The sequence below is a fragment of the Armigeres subalbatus genome, chromosome 2 (assembly GCF_024139115.2).
Source record: "Armigeres subalbatus isolate Guangzhou_Male chromosome 2, GZ_Asu_2, whole genome shotgun sequence".
In the NCBI taxonomy this organism is placed as follows: Eukaryota; Metazoa; Arthropoda; class Insecta; order Diptera; family Culicidae; genus Armigeres; species Armigeres subalbatus.
The window spans coordinates 420790375-420808222 of record NC_085140.1 but is presented as its reverse complement, the minus strand read 5'-3'; the positions used below and the strand labels follow the sequence as shown (position 1 = coordinate 420808222).

At 38.7% G+C, this 17848-nt stretch overlaps 1 protein-coding gene across 12 annotated transcripts in view; it reads left to right on the top strand.

The window, feature by feature from the left end:
- The window catches only part of LOC134213437 (mucin-2-like), a 93390-nt gene that overhangs the window by 20602 nt on the left and 54940 nt on the right, over nucleotides 1-17848 (top strand). For 9 of the 12 annotated variants that reach the window (XM_062692485.1, XM_062692492.1, XM_062692493.1 and 6 more), the window contains exon 2: nucleotides 11576-12054. In XM_062692485.1, coding sequence (XP_062548469.1) covers nucleotides 11960-12054 — 95 coding nt within the window. In that variant the 5' untranslated portion in view covers nucleotides 11576-11959. Of the gene's footprint in view, nucleotides 1-11553; nucleotides 12055-17848 lie in introns of those variants that run through there. The other 3 variants (XM_062692483.1, XM_062692488.1, XM_062692489.1) reach the window with 2 other exon arrangements.

Sequence of the window (17848 nt, the reverse complement as noted above, 5' to 3'; positions counted from 1 at the left end):
GGAGGCACCAATCTCAACAAAAAAGCAAAGAAAAACTGTCATCTTTTTATTTTAGCTTTGCTGCGTCGCAGCAAGCATGGAATAAAAAGATGACAGCTGCTCGTTGTTCCATTATTGAAAGTGGTGCCCTTGAAAACGCAAGGTGGCATACAATTGGATTCCGGAAAGTTCGTCCTTAAATTACTACAAAGGAAACCTTAATTCATGTTTATATATAACAATATGGGGCCCTCCCTCCCTCCGAGCGGTAAGACGCGCGGCTACAAAGCAAGACCATGCTGAGGGTGGCTGGGTTCGATTCCCGGTGCCGGTCTAGGTAATTTTCGGATTGGAAATTGTCTCGACTTCCCTGGCATAAAAGTATCATCGTGCTAGCCTCATGATAATACGAATGCAAAAATTGTAATATGGCTTAGAAACCACGCAGTTAATAACTGTGGAAGTGCTTAATGAACACTAAGCTGCAAGGCGTCACTGTTCCAGTGTGGGGATGTAATGCCAATAAGAAGAAGAAGAAGAAGAAGAAGATTTAACAAGATGATGATTAGTTATGTAACTTATTATTAATTTACATTTTTATATACGTTTATTTTGTACATTTTATCGGTCTCAGAAGCTAGTACCAAAATACTTTTTCTCTTATGCAAAACACGCTAAAAACTTACTCTTATTCTTTGGTATTTTGAATGCTCGAGAAAGGCAGCATTAGAACTAGGTGGATGATTCGAGCATTTTTTTATAGATGCTTCATTATAACTGAAATCTCAGTATTCTGAATAAGCTAAGCACACACGGATGTGCGGTTTTCACTGATCTGCAAGGTTATGAACAAGTACCTATTTTCAGATGGGGAAGGGCTGTTTGGCCATAACCCTCTCGGCCGAAAGTTGTTTGACCGAATATACCATTGGGTCGAACAGACCATTAGACCGAAAGTCATTTGGCGGAAGGGGTCATACGACTGAAAATAATTGCCGAATAGGTTATTTAGCTGAATTTGAATTTGACCAAAAATGTCATTTGGCCGGAACGGTCTTTTTACAGAAAGTGCCGAAAACACTATTTGCCCTTGATGGTCATTTGGCAAAAAGGTCTACTGGGAGTTCTGAAAAGGGAGAAATGATGAGGAGTCTTACTTCTTACTTCACATTTCTCACTTTTCACAGTGAGAAGTGAGTAATGAGGGGAAAGAAATAAGAAGTGAGATGTTTCACTTCTCACTACTCATTTATCACCTCATCTGTGAAAACGGAGAAGTGTAGCAAAATGAGATGTGAGAAATGGGAAGTGAAAAATGATGAGTGAGAAGTGGGAAGTGAGACATCTAACTTCTCACTTCTCACTAATTATTTCTCACTTCTTACTTCTCACTCCTCACTGTGTAATATAAGTAGTGCGAATTGAGAAGCGAGATATCTTTCTTTGCAATTCTCACTTTTCAAAGTAAGAAATAAGTAATTAGTAGTGTAAAATGAGAAGTGAGACGTCTCATTTCTCTCTTCGCACTACTAACTTTTCACTTTTCACTTCGCACTGTAGAAAGTGGGAAGTGAGACGTTTCTCACTGACTGAATGTAAAAAGTGAGAAGTGTGAAGTGAGTAATGAGACGTCTCACTTCTCATTTCGCGCTACTCACTTTTCACAGTGAAAAGTGGAAAATGAAGAGTGAGAAGTGAGATGTCTCATTGTTGCACTGCTCATTTATCACTTCTCATTGTGTAAAATAAGAAGCACGAAGCGAAAAGGGAGACACCTCTCTTCACACTCATCATTGATAACAACTCATTTCTCACTTTTTGCAGTGAGAAGTGAGACGTTTAATGTTCTCCTCAGTCTAGCGGTAAGACGCGCTGCTACAAAGTAAGACCATTCTGAGGGTGGCTGGAATCGATTCCAGGTGGGCATAAAAGTATCATCTTCTAAGCCTCTTGATATACGAATACAAAAAAAAAGTTCCTTGGCTTAGAAACCTCACAGTTAATAACTGTGGAAGTGTTTATAAATGAAGCTGCGAGGAGGCAATGTTCCAGTGGGGGATGTAAAGACAATAAGGAGAAGAAGAAGAAGAAGAAGAAGAAGAAGAAGAAGAAGTAGTAGAAGAAGGCCCGTTCGGAAAAATGACTTTCGGCCAGATGGGTTTGGGCCTAATGCTTTGTTCGGCCAAGTAGCATTCAGCCAAATGGAATTCAGCCGAATGATTTTCGGCCAAACGACCCTTCCCCTACATGCACGGGTTGCTTTGTCTTTCTCTCGCTGCAAAGGAATTTAAAAATAACAAGGCCAGTAAATGTCAAAATTTATGAAGAACGAAAGAGAAAGAGATTTTTCCGTGCAATGCCCTATTATAAGAGAAATTCTATAGTTAAAATTTATGTTTGCCGCACATGAATACAAAGATTCCATTTTGTCAGTGTTAAGTTCCCACACTTGAATGTCTTGGTTGCTTTCGTAATTTTATGACAACAAAGAACAAATGGAATGAGATGCAAAAACAGTACCTAAACTTTTGTTTTTTTTTTCTACTGTGTGTACACTTACCCCACAATCATGGGTCACAAACTTATATGAGTCATTTCCATTTGACCAACATGCAAACTGTAGTGACTAATTATTGTTACTAGGGGTATCCAGTAGCCTTGCGAGCAAAGGCGTAGGATTGCCAAACCGGAGATGGCGAGTTCGATTCTCGGTCTGGTCTATGATGTTTTCGGGTTGGAAACATTCTCGACACCCTGGGCATAGTGTATGCATTGTACTTGGTACACAAGATACATACTCATACAATGGCGGGCATAGAAAAGCTTTCAATAAATAACTGAGGAAATGCTAATAGTATACTTGTTGAAAAGCAGGCCAAGTTCCATTTGAAGTGTAGAGCCATTGAAGAAGAAAAAGAATTAAAGTACACTGGGGGAAGTGGAAAAAGGGGGTAAGTGTAAAAATCGACTCGTGAAATTGGAATTGTACATACCTTACAGTTTATACCACATCATTACATTATGCAAGTATATGCTTTGATGCTCACACTAATACTATGTTAAAATTTGTATAATACATACACTAACACAATTAACGCTTGAACTGTAATTTAAGGTTTCGCGAAAAGTTGATTTTTGCATTCATAAAATCAATTCTTTGTTACGTTTAAGATAGTAAGTTTTTTGTTACTCGGCAAAAGTCACAGATATTCGAAATACGCAACCAAACAGAACGCTATTGCCGCCTTACGTACCCGCATAACGCACCAACCGCCACTATGAAAGTGAATCAAAAAAAAATCCAAATAGAGCTATGAATACAACTACTTGGCTGTTGTAGACAAAGTGCAAAACGCAAAGAGAACACATTTGCGGGATTTGACTGATGGACCAAAATCATATAAGGAAACCTCGTCACATCTCGCAATGGGCAACACATTGGACGTTTCTCTCGGGGCACACCAATTGTCATTTTTCAAGTGAATTTACATCACAGGTGACCATTATAATGCAATTTAACTAATCCCAATCAATTGGTAGTGGTTTGTACGAAGAAAGCAAATAATTCAAAGATTTAACACTTACCCCAGGTATAAAACACTGCGGGGGAAGTGGATAATGTTCCAATCACGCAATTTTTTTCTTCCCTCCAGGGTTTATTTCGATAGCTGTGAATCTTAATATGTTCCTTCTTTGTTATCATTGTGATGCCAGTGGTGATTGGACTAATATAAATGAGAAAATGCATGATTAATCCACCCCTTCACTATTGATGCTTTTCACATGTTTTACATAAAAAAAATGTATAAGAAAGTTAAAAATAGCACTGATAGATAAATATAATGTATAATTCACATTAATTTTTATTCATAACAAGTTTCGCCATTGAATGCAATTTTTTTGCGAGCAAATTGGTTAAGGACAAGTGCTTAAGAATAGCTGATAATTTTGTACGTGCTTTGCGCACACACATACATACAAATACGCACATACAGACATCATCTCAATTCGTTAAACTAAGTTGATTAGTTCATAACCCCGTAAGTCCAATTTTTCCTTTAAAAAGTTAATTTTTGGGGCGAACATATAGATTTTACGTACACTTAGTGTTCGAGAAGGCAAAACAAGCCCTCCCCTAGCTATTACGAGAATTTCTTGAGGATCTATTCAGTTAAGGTAATGAAATTATTCCACAAAAGATACTCAGAGCAATTATCGTATTGATTTTAGTTATATGTAACTAATCATCACTATTGAAGGTCAAGGTAATATGGGTTTTCCACTTACCCCATCCCACTAGGGTAAGTGGAAAAACAACTCCTAATTTTAAAATCTATTTCCATAAATTTCAAGCGACCAAAATGGTATGAATTACCGCACAGTTGGTGCAAAATTGACTGTTTTTGATAGCCCATTTTGATTGAACGCATTTTAAACTGGTTTTACACTAATTCAAACATGCACTATCGATTTTTCCTTTTCCACTTCCCCCAGTGTACCTTATTTGAAAAGCATTGAATTATGGAGCTTCAAGCATGATCTCAAAATAGTATTTCGTTAAATAATTTGTAATTAAAAAAAACTATAGCGCTGACAGCAAATTGAGTACCGAAAGAAAAAAAGACATTTTTGACATTTTTGAAGAAAAAATAGAACATTACTCGCAAGTTTCATAAGCTCACAATATGACCCTACGCCAAAGTAGAGCTCAATAGCTTAGAGGAATCTCTAATCGATCACAGTACAGTTTTCACATTTTCAACCACAGAAATTATGAGCTTGAGCATTATGACCAGATCAGCTGTTCTTGCACAGGGAACCAAAAGATGGGAAATTTTTTTTTAATATCTACACTTAAATAAAGATTAAAAAATAATAATATCCATAAAAAATTCTTCGAAAATTCTATGAAAAATTATTATAAAAGAAAAATCATTCGGCAGAAAACTATTTGGCCGAACAACACGTTAAGCTGAAGTCATCTAGCCATAATGCATTTGGCTGAAATTTACGTTTGGGCGAAATAGTTATTCATCGAAGACGGTTTGGCCAAAAATTGCATTTGACCAAAGTGACATACGGTCGAACTGATAATTTGGCCGAATAGCTGTTTACTCTAACATAAAGTTTGGCCGAATCATCAGAACCAATATGCCGTTTGGCCAAGATGGTCGTTTGAAAGAATGAACCATTGGCAGAAAATGTTAAGGCTTCTGCCAAACGACCTTTGCTACCAAATGACCTTTTCGGCCAAAGCACCATTTCGGTAAATGGTATTTTCGGTCAAATGTCTATTGGGCCTATTTGGTCAAACGACTTTTTCAGCCAAATGACCAGTTCGACCGTATATAAATTTTGGCAGTATGTCCATTAAATAAATCTAAATGACATTTTCGGCCATATGGGTTTTGGCACAATGGTTTATTCGGCTTAATGATATTTTCGGCCAAACTTCTTCTTCTTCAATGGATCTACATTCCAACAAGGCTACTGGAGACTCCTTTTCGGCCAAACACCTTCGGCCTTCTCGTCGTTTAGTCAAAAGTCACACGGCGAAAAACCATTTAGTCGTATTCCACTTGGCCAAATAAAGCATAAAGCTGAAAGTCATCTGGGTTACATCCAGTTGGCCGAATTGAATGTTTGTTCGAAACGATTATCAGGCCGAAAATGACATGTGGCCGAAAGCGATAAACAGTCAAAAGGGATATTCGGTTGAACTGGTAATCTAACCGAAAAAGTGTTTTGCTTCAACAGGCCATTTGGCCAAAAATTACATTTGATAGAAATGGTATTTTAACGGAAAGAGCTCCAAAATATCTTTTTTGGAAAACAACCATTTCAGCCAAACGACATTTTCTGCCAAATGACTTATTCGGATAAAAGTTTTTTTTTTTGCAGAATAATCAACTCAGCCAATTGAAAAATTGAAGCTTTCGGCCAAAAGACCCGGCCAATGGGAATTTTCGGCCAATTAACCTTCTCGGTCAACCATTTTTTGTTTCAGACAAAGGAACTGTTTGACTAAATAACATTTTCGGCCAAATGCCTTAAGGCTAGATGAGCTTCGGCAAAATGGTATGTTCGGTCAAACGACATATTCGGCCAAGCATCTTTCGGGCAAATGGCTTTTTGCCAAAACACTCTTCTCCGTTCATAGAACTCGATTTATAAAGAAATTCTTCGGATTTCAACAGAAGATCGTTCGGAATTTCCACTCGATTTTTTTTTTAATTTTAACGAAGAGCTTTACGAAATCTAAACGGTAAATTGTATGGTACGTATTTTCAAGAAAAATCTCTGGAATTTCAATGTGATGTGATGTGATGGTAATTCTACTGAATTTCCACGAAAAATTCTGTGGACGTTTTCAAATTTATAGATCAGCGGCGAGGCAAATTTTAAATGGCGGCGAGCCGATGCAAAATTGTTGGCGCACACTTCTAGACGTAATACCCCACCAAAATTACTATAATGAGCTTAAAATGTGTCCTAAATTCCTTGCATTTTTTTTCTTTTTCTCGTCATGAATGTCCTTCATTCATTATTCACCTCATTTCTTTATGTAGGTGAACTGCTCTGCCTTGTCTTTATCTCATAGCATTGAAGTCCTATCAAAAGCAAATCATTTAAAAGCAGTCTGATTTGTTCCCTGTTTTTCTATCTACAAAAGTACTGAAAGCTTGTTAGCAAAAAGATCCGATAAAATAGTTTAAATTTTGTTTGAAATGAAATGAATTTGTTACAGTGAGATGGGAATAGTTTTCCTACATAAAAAGTGCACAACATGTTTCATCGGACGAGGTTGCCTTAACCCTAGTAACATTTTAGTTTACACTGGTTTTATAACACTATTGTAGAGCAAATTATGGTCTTCAAGAGCGTTATAAAACCTAAAATGTGACTTGGGTAACTCCGTTTCGCTACACATTTCACGTTCCGTCCTTTAAGCTATCCTCTCGATTATTACTTTGTATGATGAGGTTTCGCCGTTGAAACACCAAGTCTGCCATACATCCTACATTATTAGGCATGTCATTAGGTCAAACGCCATTTGGTGAAATGTTTTTTGACCAAATGGTATAGATTCAAAGGAAAGCTCGGGTTTTTGGTACCCGATAAGAGTTTTAAAAATCAGAATGAAATTTTTACTCTGTGAAAAATTGTATGACTCCAAAAAGAGTAATGGTGCTTAAAAAATAATTTCCAAAATAAAACTGGAAAAATGACCTTTCTTAGTTCAGAGTGTGAAGTGAGGCTACTATCAGGCTTGTAAAATGTCATCTGCATGTCATTTGACTAATTTGTTCATAACTTTCTTTAGAAGCAAAATTTCTTCCATAATTTTGAATGTACTCATAACGCTTGAGTAGGGTTATATTTTTGTCCAAGGGTACATTGCTCTAAGTATAACATCAAAGGCTGGAGAGTGAAAACTCTCCAAAATGTCACGTGTCATTTGACATAATGTCATTTGAATGACATTTTGCCTCCCACGCCCCAGATTACATATTTACAGCAAAGTCTCGTTAGACAAAGTTGTAGGCCCATTTAACCGCTATAAGTTCGTCATACAACATGAATTGATAGCTACCTTCTGAACAAGTTCTGGAAAAATTATACAAACGAATGCAAATGACATTTTACAACACTGGCTACTATGCTGCAGGTGTCTGAATTCGAGTCCTGGTTCTGCCTTAAAAATTTTGCGGTGAGAAGTTTAATCGACTTCGTAGAGCAAGCTTTTTCTTCCTACATTTCTTCTTTCTTTTGAAATGGCTCTACATTTCAACTAGACCTGATTTTTAATTTTTCAACAAGTGTTCTATTAGCACAATTTTCAATAAAGTTATGCTCTTTTTTAAAATCGAATAAAGTTTTAAAATCCTGATTAACTTACCCAGTAGTAATGGTGCCCTTATCGTACATTATAAAAAATAATATTTTGGTCGTAGCTGCTGGTCTTATAGTCCAATCTTGGCCAATAGGAATTAATGGGATAGGATCTCCCGTTCAATGCAACTTGTCGCAAGCAAATCGATTACGAATAAGTGCCTAAAATGAGTGACTTTTATCGCACAAACATACAACAGACATACACATATAAATCTTCTTCCATGGCTCTACATTCCAACTGAAATTTGGCCTCCTTAGCATTTCCTCAGTTATCAATTTAAAGGGCATCCAACCAACCGGTGATTGTTAGATTTTCTAACAATTCTGTATAAGAACCTATCAAAACCTGTATAAGAACTAGGATATGCGAAAATGCTAGATTCTTAAACAAATATTTTATGACACCTTACAACTTTGCAAACTTGTAATCTTTGTTTGTGAGTTTACAAAATTTGTATAAGAATCTAACAATTTCGCATATGCCCAGATCTTATACAGGTTTTGGTAGCTTCTGATGCAGAGTTGTTAGAAAATCTAACAGTTTCTGGTTGGGTGTAGGAATGTTTAATGGATAAATTCGTTAAAAAAAACCTGGGAGGCAAAGAAAGCTAGGCGTTTAGGCAACCGTGCCTCGGTTGTGAGAAGCGGCAGTTAAATAGAAAAGGAAGGACAATCAATAAAGTCCACAGACATTTCAAGAACCTCAGAGGAGCAAAAGAGATAAGCGCTTCAATCTGTGTTTTCTTGATGTATTTCTTTTGAAAGTTTGTTTCTCCATTCAAAGATGGAGGTGATAACCAAAACATGATGCCGAAAACACGCATGATAATATTAATTCCCTCTGACGGTTGGTGTGTCCTTTCAGTTCAGTGCCGAGCCGAATGAAAAAAATCATGAATTTGACAAATTATCATGATATGTTCCAGCGTTATGCAGATTTTCAAATAGGCAAAACGCAATTCTATTCTATTCAATGTCAGTGTGTGAGCTAGTTCGGCTAGACAATTATCATATATCCTTGCGTTTATCGGAACCAATAAATAAATTTTATTTCCAAAATCCAGCAAATGTGAGATTCAGCCTTCCGCAGGAAACCTTTGTCTAAGGCCCGATTTTTTTTTGGCAAAAAGAGATGAAAAGAAAAATGATGCAAAATAAGCTATCGTCTAGGTCATCAGGAACCACTCGCCAGTGGGAGTAGCTGACGCCTTCAAACTGTGCGAATCTGCCTCGAATTTGCATGCATTATCTGTATCAAGGCAAAAATAAAAAACACACACCCAATCTGCCGGTATAAACAGATACCTGCGTTGATCATGACCGTGGCCTTAACCGACTCAGTCACACTGGCTGCCACAAACCGAACCGACCGAATCGGAACTCGGACTTTGGAGTCTGCGTTGATCGCTCATCTGGTGATGATGGTGGAACGCATTTGTACCAGACCGGGACGGAATCGTGTGGCCATAATGATCTACGCGTGCCGCATGAGAGTAAGATGTTATTTTTTTTCCGATCCGCTCCTAGCTGCATACCGGGCGTAATTATTATCGTCTGAAGTCATGTCGATTTAACGATTAGTGATCACTTCAAGTTGATGTTGAAGATGAGTTGGATGATGGAACACGGATCAAGGAAGGTATTGTTCTGTCATCGCCGATGCGCAATTGATGGCCAATTCATTTCAGCCCGCATGGTGGAGGACACAATCACAATTATGGACAAATCGGCGCAAATAGGATGAGATTGGATGGTGATTGTGATGACAAGGTAGTTTTTTTTTCATTCTCGGAAACATCATCTAGTTGAAGAAAACCTACTTTATTTCCTTTTTCATCGATTATGTGTTGATGGCTATTCGTCTTCATAAACAATTTTGCATCTATCAACTGTTAGTGCCATTTCCTTGATCACATATATTTAAACAATGATTTCACACTTTGAAGCATCATTATTAACAATGTATTGTTTGACATGGGTCCTCTCCAGTTAGACTTCCGAGTATAGGCGATTCCCAATCCGAAGATGGAAAAGCATTCCCAACTGCCTGGGCATTCCATTGTGATTGCCACACACATGTATCATGTAATTAATGACATAGAAATACTTGCAATTGATAACTGTGGAAATGCCAATTGAATATTAAGTTAAAAAGATAAAGTCATTGATGGTAAAGATAGATAGATAGATAGACAAATTCCATACAATTGCTTTTGAGAACTAAATCGCACAAAACACACTTTTGACTTCTGGGTGAGTCGGATTATTCAATAAGAAATCAAATTTCTTTCTCATTTATTTGCTATGTCCACTTGACCTAGGTACCAAAAAGTGTTTGAAATATCTTAAAACTAATAAACAAATTGACTTTTTATTTTCGTGCTAAGTTGAGCCATCTCCTGATTCTACTCACAAAAACATTTCGATATTTTAAAGCATTACAACTCTTGTTTCCCAGAGCCTAGAGTTTGTTCGTATCCGCACAACAGATTGATTGCATTTCCACAGCATATCTATCTTCCACCCATGTGACTTACTTCCCATAATCTCACATGCTGGTATGCCCCCACATGCCAACCGCATTCCCACAAGTCGCCACTGGAGATTCCGCCCAGGTGATTACCGTCCATTGTTATCAGCCTATTATTGGAGCTTCTGTTGCAACTGCCGCGGGATGGCTCCATCCAACATAGTTAATATGCATCGAGCTTGCGAATGCCGGGTGGAACCGTTCTCAATGCTTCGGGCTGCATCAGCAGTCAGTTTTAGCCGGCAGCCTAATAATATCGAAATGCACTGGCGAATGGAAATGCCTAACTCAATCAGGTGTACGCTCAGATTGGACATGGTCGTTGGGCCGATTAAAAGCAACGAAAGATGCAGTAGGTACCGACCATTCAAGTTCAACAGCGACCTTAACATTAATCCTATTCAGCAAACTTGATTATGGCAAAGCATCATCGCTGGTGGCGGCGAGTGACCATAGTTCCAATGCATCATATTGCAGCAGCATCACGATGTTCTTGAGCTTCTTGAGTGAATGTGGAGACTAAATCTGCAACACTGGGAAATTGCAAATAGCCGAGTATGGATGGTCAAGTTCGAATAATTATTGTTCGCTGTTAATTTGACTTTTATTCCATCAATGTTCCAATTACAATTGCATGTTCTTACGGATAACACAATAAAAACAGATCAAAAATATCTTCTAACCCATCAACATTAAATTTTTTTTTTCAAATGTTGGTCTTGAAATTCAAATTTTTCTGCTTCTGTCATCAGTTTAAATATGTTAAATAATGCGTCGATTCTATGAGCAACTTTACCAAGGACGCTACTGAAACTAATGATGAATATTTTTGATCCTTTCTTGAAATTTAGAACAGATAGATTATTTCAGTACTCAACTCGATCACATATCGTCAGCATTACCAGAATAGTTTGTTACATAGTGCCTACCGATACAATATCAACGAATCGAAGTGTTCTCTCTCATCACATATTCTCATCGGTCACCTTTCGAACTAGATTTCAATGATTTTGTAATCAAATTAAACTACATAGATTGGGTGGGGTTGCGACTAATGTGTGCGAGCGTGCATGTCAGTCATCACATAGGATACCAGTAACACAATAGGAGTAGGTGTGAACGCGCCGCCATTCAAACTTGTGATCAAGATTTGTTTCCGTTGATTTGCAGCAGGTGTTAGCCCAGCCAGCGGTCCAGTTCTTCGACGACTGATCAGTACGACTGGGGAAACCCTTTTCCGATTGAGATCTTAAGTGGCAATTGTAGTCGAGAAGGGTTTGAGAATCGGGATTTACCCCATTGTGGAAGCGTTATTGTGAGTTGTGAGAAGAAAAGTGCGTGAATTATTTTCGATCGGTGAGCTAAGAAGCTACGGGAGAAAACATCTGGCCAGGATCGGAGCTCTGGAATAGTGCAAACCCCATCATTCGGGAAGAAACGAGAGCAGATTGAGCTCATAAAGTGTGGTGGCTGTGGCCAAAGAAGTGATTGCGAGATTTCAGTTCAGGGTTTGTTTACCGAGCAAGTGACAGTCATTGGGAACATTACGGAAGGATGCGGAACGTCTGGATTCTTGTGGCGAGCGCTTTGCTAGCGTTCGCCAACTTTGTCAAATCGCAGGACAATGCTAGGAACCTGTACAGTTCAAGGTAAGTTTTTTTTTCTAAGTTCGTTTATTTGGTAGGCTCAGGCGTGTATAACACTTTACGGAGCCACGTTTCTTTGTGATATGTACAATCGACATAATCTTATTATTAAATTAGTAAGAGAGGGAAATAAGCCAACGTACTCGTGGTGACTCGAGGTTAGGTTTACAATGTTTAAGGATGGATGAAATCCAATCCAAATCCAGTCCAAATCCAATCCAAATCCAATCCAAATCCAATCCAAATCCAATCCAAATCCAATCCAAATCCAATCCAAATCCAATCCAAATCCAATCCAAATCCAATCCAAATCAATCCAAACCAATCCAAACCAATCCAAACCAATCCAAACCAATCCAAACCAATCCAAACCAATCCAACCAATCCAAACCAATCCAAACCAATCCAAACCAATCCAAACCAATCCAAACCAATCCAAACCAATCCAACCAAACCAATCCAAACCAATCCAAACCAATCCAAACCAACCAAACCAATCCAAACCAATCCAAACCAATCCAAACCAATCCAAACCAAACCAAACCAACCAAACCAATCCAAACCAATCCAAACCAATCCAAATCCAATCCAAACCAATCCAAACCAATCCAAACCAATCCAAACCAATCCAAACCAATCCAAACCAATCCAAACCAATCCAAACCAACCAAACCAATCCAAACCAATCCAAACCAATCCAAACCAACCAAACCAATCCAAACCAATCCAAATCCAACCAAACCAATCCAAACCAATCCAAACCAATCCAAACCAATCCAAACCAATCCCAAACCAATCCAACCAATCCAACCAATCCAAACCAATCCAAACCAATCCAAATCCAATCCAAACCAATCCAAACCAATCCAAACCAATCCAAACCAATCCAAACCAATCCAAACCAACCAAACCAATCCAAATCCAATCCAAACCAATCCAAACCAATCCAAACCAACCAAACCAACCAATCCAAATCCAATCCAAACCAATCCAAACCAATCCAACCAACCAACCAACCAAACCAATCCAAACCAATCCAAACCAATCCAAACCAATCCAAACCAATCCAAACCAAACCAATCCAAATCCAAACCAATCCAAACCAATCCAAACCAACCAAACCAATCCAAATCCAATCCAAACCAATCCAAACCAATCCAAACCAATCCAAACCAATCCAAACCAACCAAACCAACCAAACCAATCCAACCAAACCAATCCAAACCAATCCAACCAATCCCAAACCAACCAAACCAATCCAAACCAATCCAAACCAATCCAAACCAATCCAAACCAATCCAAACCAATCCAAACCAATCCAAACCAATCCAAACCAATCCAAACCAATCCAAACCAACCAAACCAATCCAAACCAATCCAAACCAATCCAACCAACCAAACCAATCCAACCAATCCAAACCAATCCAAACCAATCCAACCAACCAATCCAAACCAATCCAAACCAATCCAAACCAATCCAAACCAATCCAAACCAACCAAACCAATCCAAACCAACCAAACCAATCCAAACCAATCCAAACCAATCCAAACCAATCCAAACCAACCAAACCAATCCAAACCAATCCAACCAACCAACCAAACCAATCCAAACCAATCCAAACCAATCCAAACCAATCCAAACCAATCCAAACCAATCCAAACCAACCAAACCAATCCAAACCAATCCAAACCAATCCAAACCAATCCAAACCAACCAACCAAACCAACCAAACCAATCCAAACCAATCCAAACCAATCCAAACCAACCAAACCAATCCAAACCAATCCAAACCAATCCAAACCAACCAAACCAACCAAACCAATCCAAACCAATCCAAACCAATCCAAACCAATCCAAACCAATCCAAACCAATCCAAACCAATCCAAACCAATCCAAACCAATCCAAACCAATCCAAACCAACCAAACCAATCCAAACCAACCAAACCAACCAAACCAATCCAAACCAACCAAACCAATCCAAACCAACCAAACCAATCCAACCAATCCAAACCAATCCAAACCAATCCAAACCAATCCAAACCAATCCAAACCAACCAAACCAATCCAAACCAATCCAAACCAATCCAAACCAATCCAAACCAACCAAACCAATCCCAAACCAATCCAAACCAATCCAAACCAACCAAACCAATCCAAACCAATCCAAACCAACCAAACCAATCCAAACCAATCCAAACCAATCCAAACCAATCCAAACCAATCCAAACCAACCAAACCAACCAAACCAATCCAAACCAATCCAAACCAACCAAACCAATCCAAACCAATCCAAACCAACCAAACCAACCAAACCAATCCAAACCAATCCAAACCAATCCAAACCAATCCAAACCAATCCAACCAATCCAAACCAATCCAAACCAACCAAACCAAATCCAAACCAATCCAAACCAATCCAAACCAACCAATCCAAACCAATCCAAACCAATCCAAACCAACCAAACCAATCCAAACCAATCCAAACCAATCCAAACCAACCAAACCAATCCAACCAATCCAAACCAACCAAACCAATCCAACCAATCCAAATCCAATCCAAATCCAATCCAAATCCAATGTTTAAGGATGGATGATTCAAGGTAAGTTATGGACGCCAAATTATTATTATTGTTTGTATTTTCTACATCCAATTTTATTATGTCCTATGAATAAATAGTACCAAAACTAGCCAAAGCCAATATAAAGCCAGTCCATTTGAAGCCAATCCAAAATCACACTACAGCCAATCTACATCCAATTCAAAGCAAATTCAAAACCAATCAAAAACCAATCTGAAGCCAATGCAAAACTAATCCAAAGACAACCCAAAGCCAATACAAAGTCAGTCCAAATCCAATCCAAATCCAATCCAAGCCAATACAAAGTCGATCCAAATCCAATCCAAATCCAATCCAAATCCAATCCAAATCCAATCCAAATCCAACCCAAATCCAATCCAAATCCAATCCAAATCCAATCCAAATCCAATCCAAATCCAATCCAAATCCAATCCAAATCCAATCCAAACCAAATCCAAAACAAATCCAAACCAATCCAAACCAATCCAAACCAACCAAACCAATCCAAACCAATCCAAACCAATCCAAATCCAATCCAAACCAATCCAAACCAATCCAAACCAATCCAAACCAATCCAAACCAATCCAAACCAATCCAAACCAATCCAAACCAACCAAACCAATCCAAACCAACCAAACCAATCCAAACCAATCCAAACCAACCAAACCAATCCAAACCAATCCAAACCAATCCAAACCAATCCAACCAAACCAACCAATCCAACCAAACCAATCCAAACCAATCCAAACCAATCCAAACCAATCCAAACCAATCCAAACCAATCCAAACCAATCCAAACCAATCCAAACCAACCAAACCAACCAAACCAATCCAAACCAACCAAACCAATCCAAACCAATCCAAACCAATCCAAACCAATCCAAACCAACCAAACCAATCCAAACCAATCCAAATCCAATCCAAACCAATCCAAACCAATCCAAACCAATCCAAACCAATCCAAACCAACCAAACCAATCCAAACCAATCCAAACCAATCCAAACCAATCCAAACCAACCAAACCAATCCAAACCAATCCAAACCAATCCAAACCAATCCAAATCCAATCCAAACCAACCAAACCAATCCAAACCAATCCCAAACCAATCCAAACCAATCCAAACCAACCAAACCAATCCAAACCAATCCAAACCAACCAAACCAATCCAAACCAATCCAAACCAATCCAAACCAACCAAACCAATCCAAACCAATCCAAACCAATCCAAACCAACCAAACCAATCCAAACCAACCAAACCAATCCAAACCAATCCAAATCCAATCCAAACCAATCCAAACCAACCAAACCAATCCAAACCAATCCAAATCCAATCCAAACCAATCCAAACCAATCCAAACCAATCCAAACCAATCCAAACCAATCCAAACCAATCCAAACCAATCCAAACCAATCCAAACCAATCCCAAACCAATCCAAACCAATCCAAACCAATCCAAACCAATCCAAACCAATCCAAACCAACCAAACCAATCCAAACCAACCAAACCAATCCAAACCAATCCAAACCAATCCAAACCAACCAAACCAATCCAAACCAATCCAAACCAATCCAAACCAATCCAAACCAATCCAAATCCAACCAAACCAATCCAAACCAACCAACCAACCAATCCAAACCAATCCAAACCAACCAAACCAATCCAAACCAATCCAAACCAATCCAACCAATCCAAACCAATCCAAACCAATCCAAACCAATCCAAATCCAATCCAAACCAATCCAAACCAATCCAAACCAATCCAAACCAATCCAAACCAATCCAAACCAATCCAACCAATCCAAACCAATCCAAACCAATCCAAACCAATCCAATCCAACCAATCCAAACCAATCCAACCAAACCAATCCAAACCAATCCAAACCAATCCAAACCAAACCAACCAATCCAAACCAACCAAACCAACCAAACCAATCCAAACCAATCCAAACCAAACCAAACCCAATCCAAACCAACCAAACCAATCCAAACCAATTAACCCAAAACCAAACCAATCCAAAACCAATCCAACCAATCCAAACCCAAACCAAACCAATCCAAACCAATCCAAATCCAATCCAAACCAATCCAAACCAATCCAAACCAATCCAAATCCAATCCAAACCCAATCCAAACCAATCCAAACCAATCCAAACCAATCCAAACCAATCCAAACCAATCCAAACCAATCCAAACCAATCCAAACCAATCCAAACCAATCCAAACCAACCAAACCAATCCAAACCAACCAAACCAACCCAATCCAAACCAACCAAACCAATCCAAACCAATCCAAACCAAACCAACCAATCCAAACCAAACCAATCCAAACCAAACCAATCCAACCAATCCCAAACCAATCCAAACCAACCAAACCAATCCAAACCAAACCAACCAAACCAATCCAAACCAACCAAACCAATCCAAATCCAATCCAAACCAATCCAAACCAATCCAAACCCAATCCAAACCAACCAAACCAATCCAAACCAATCCAAATCCAAACCAATCCAAACCAACCAAACCAATCCAAACCAATCCAAACCAACCAATCCAAATCCAATCCAAACCAATCCAAACCAATCCAAACCAATCCAAACCAACCAAACCAATTCCAAACCAATCCAAACCAACCAAACCAATCCAAACCAATCCCAAACCAACCAAACCAATCCAAACCAATCCAAACCAATCCAAACCAACCCAACCAATCCAAACCAATCCAACCAATCCAAACCAACCCAAACCAATCCAAACCAATCCAAACCAATCCAAACCAACCAAACCAATCCAAACCAACCAAACCAATCCAACCAATCCAAACCAACCAAACCAATCCAAACCAATCCAAACCAATCCAAACCAAACCAATCCAAACCAACCAAACCAATCCAAACCAAATCCAAACCAAACCAATCCAACCAACCAAACCAATCCAAACCAATCCAAACCAATCCAAACCAATCCAAACCAATCCAAACCAATCCAAACCAATCCAAACCAATCCAAACCAATCCAAACCAACCAAACCAATCCAAATCCAACCAAATCCAATCCAAACCAATCCAAACCAATCCAAACCAATCCAAACCAATCCAAACCAATCCAAACCAATCCAAACCAATCCAAACCAAACCAATCCAAACCAACCAAACCAATCCAAACCAACCAAACCAATCCAAACCAATCCAAACCAATCCAAACCAATCCAA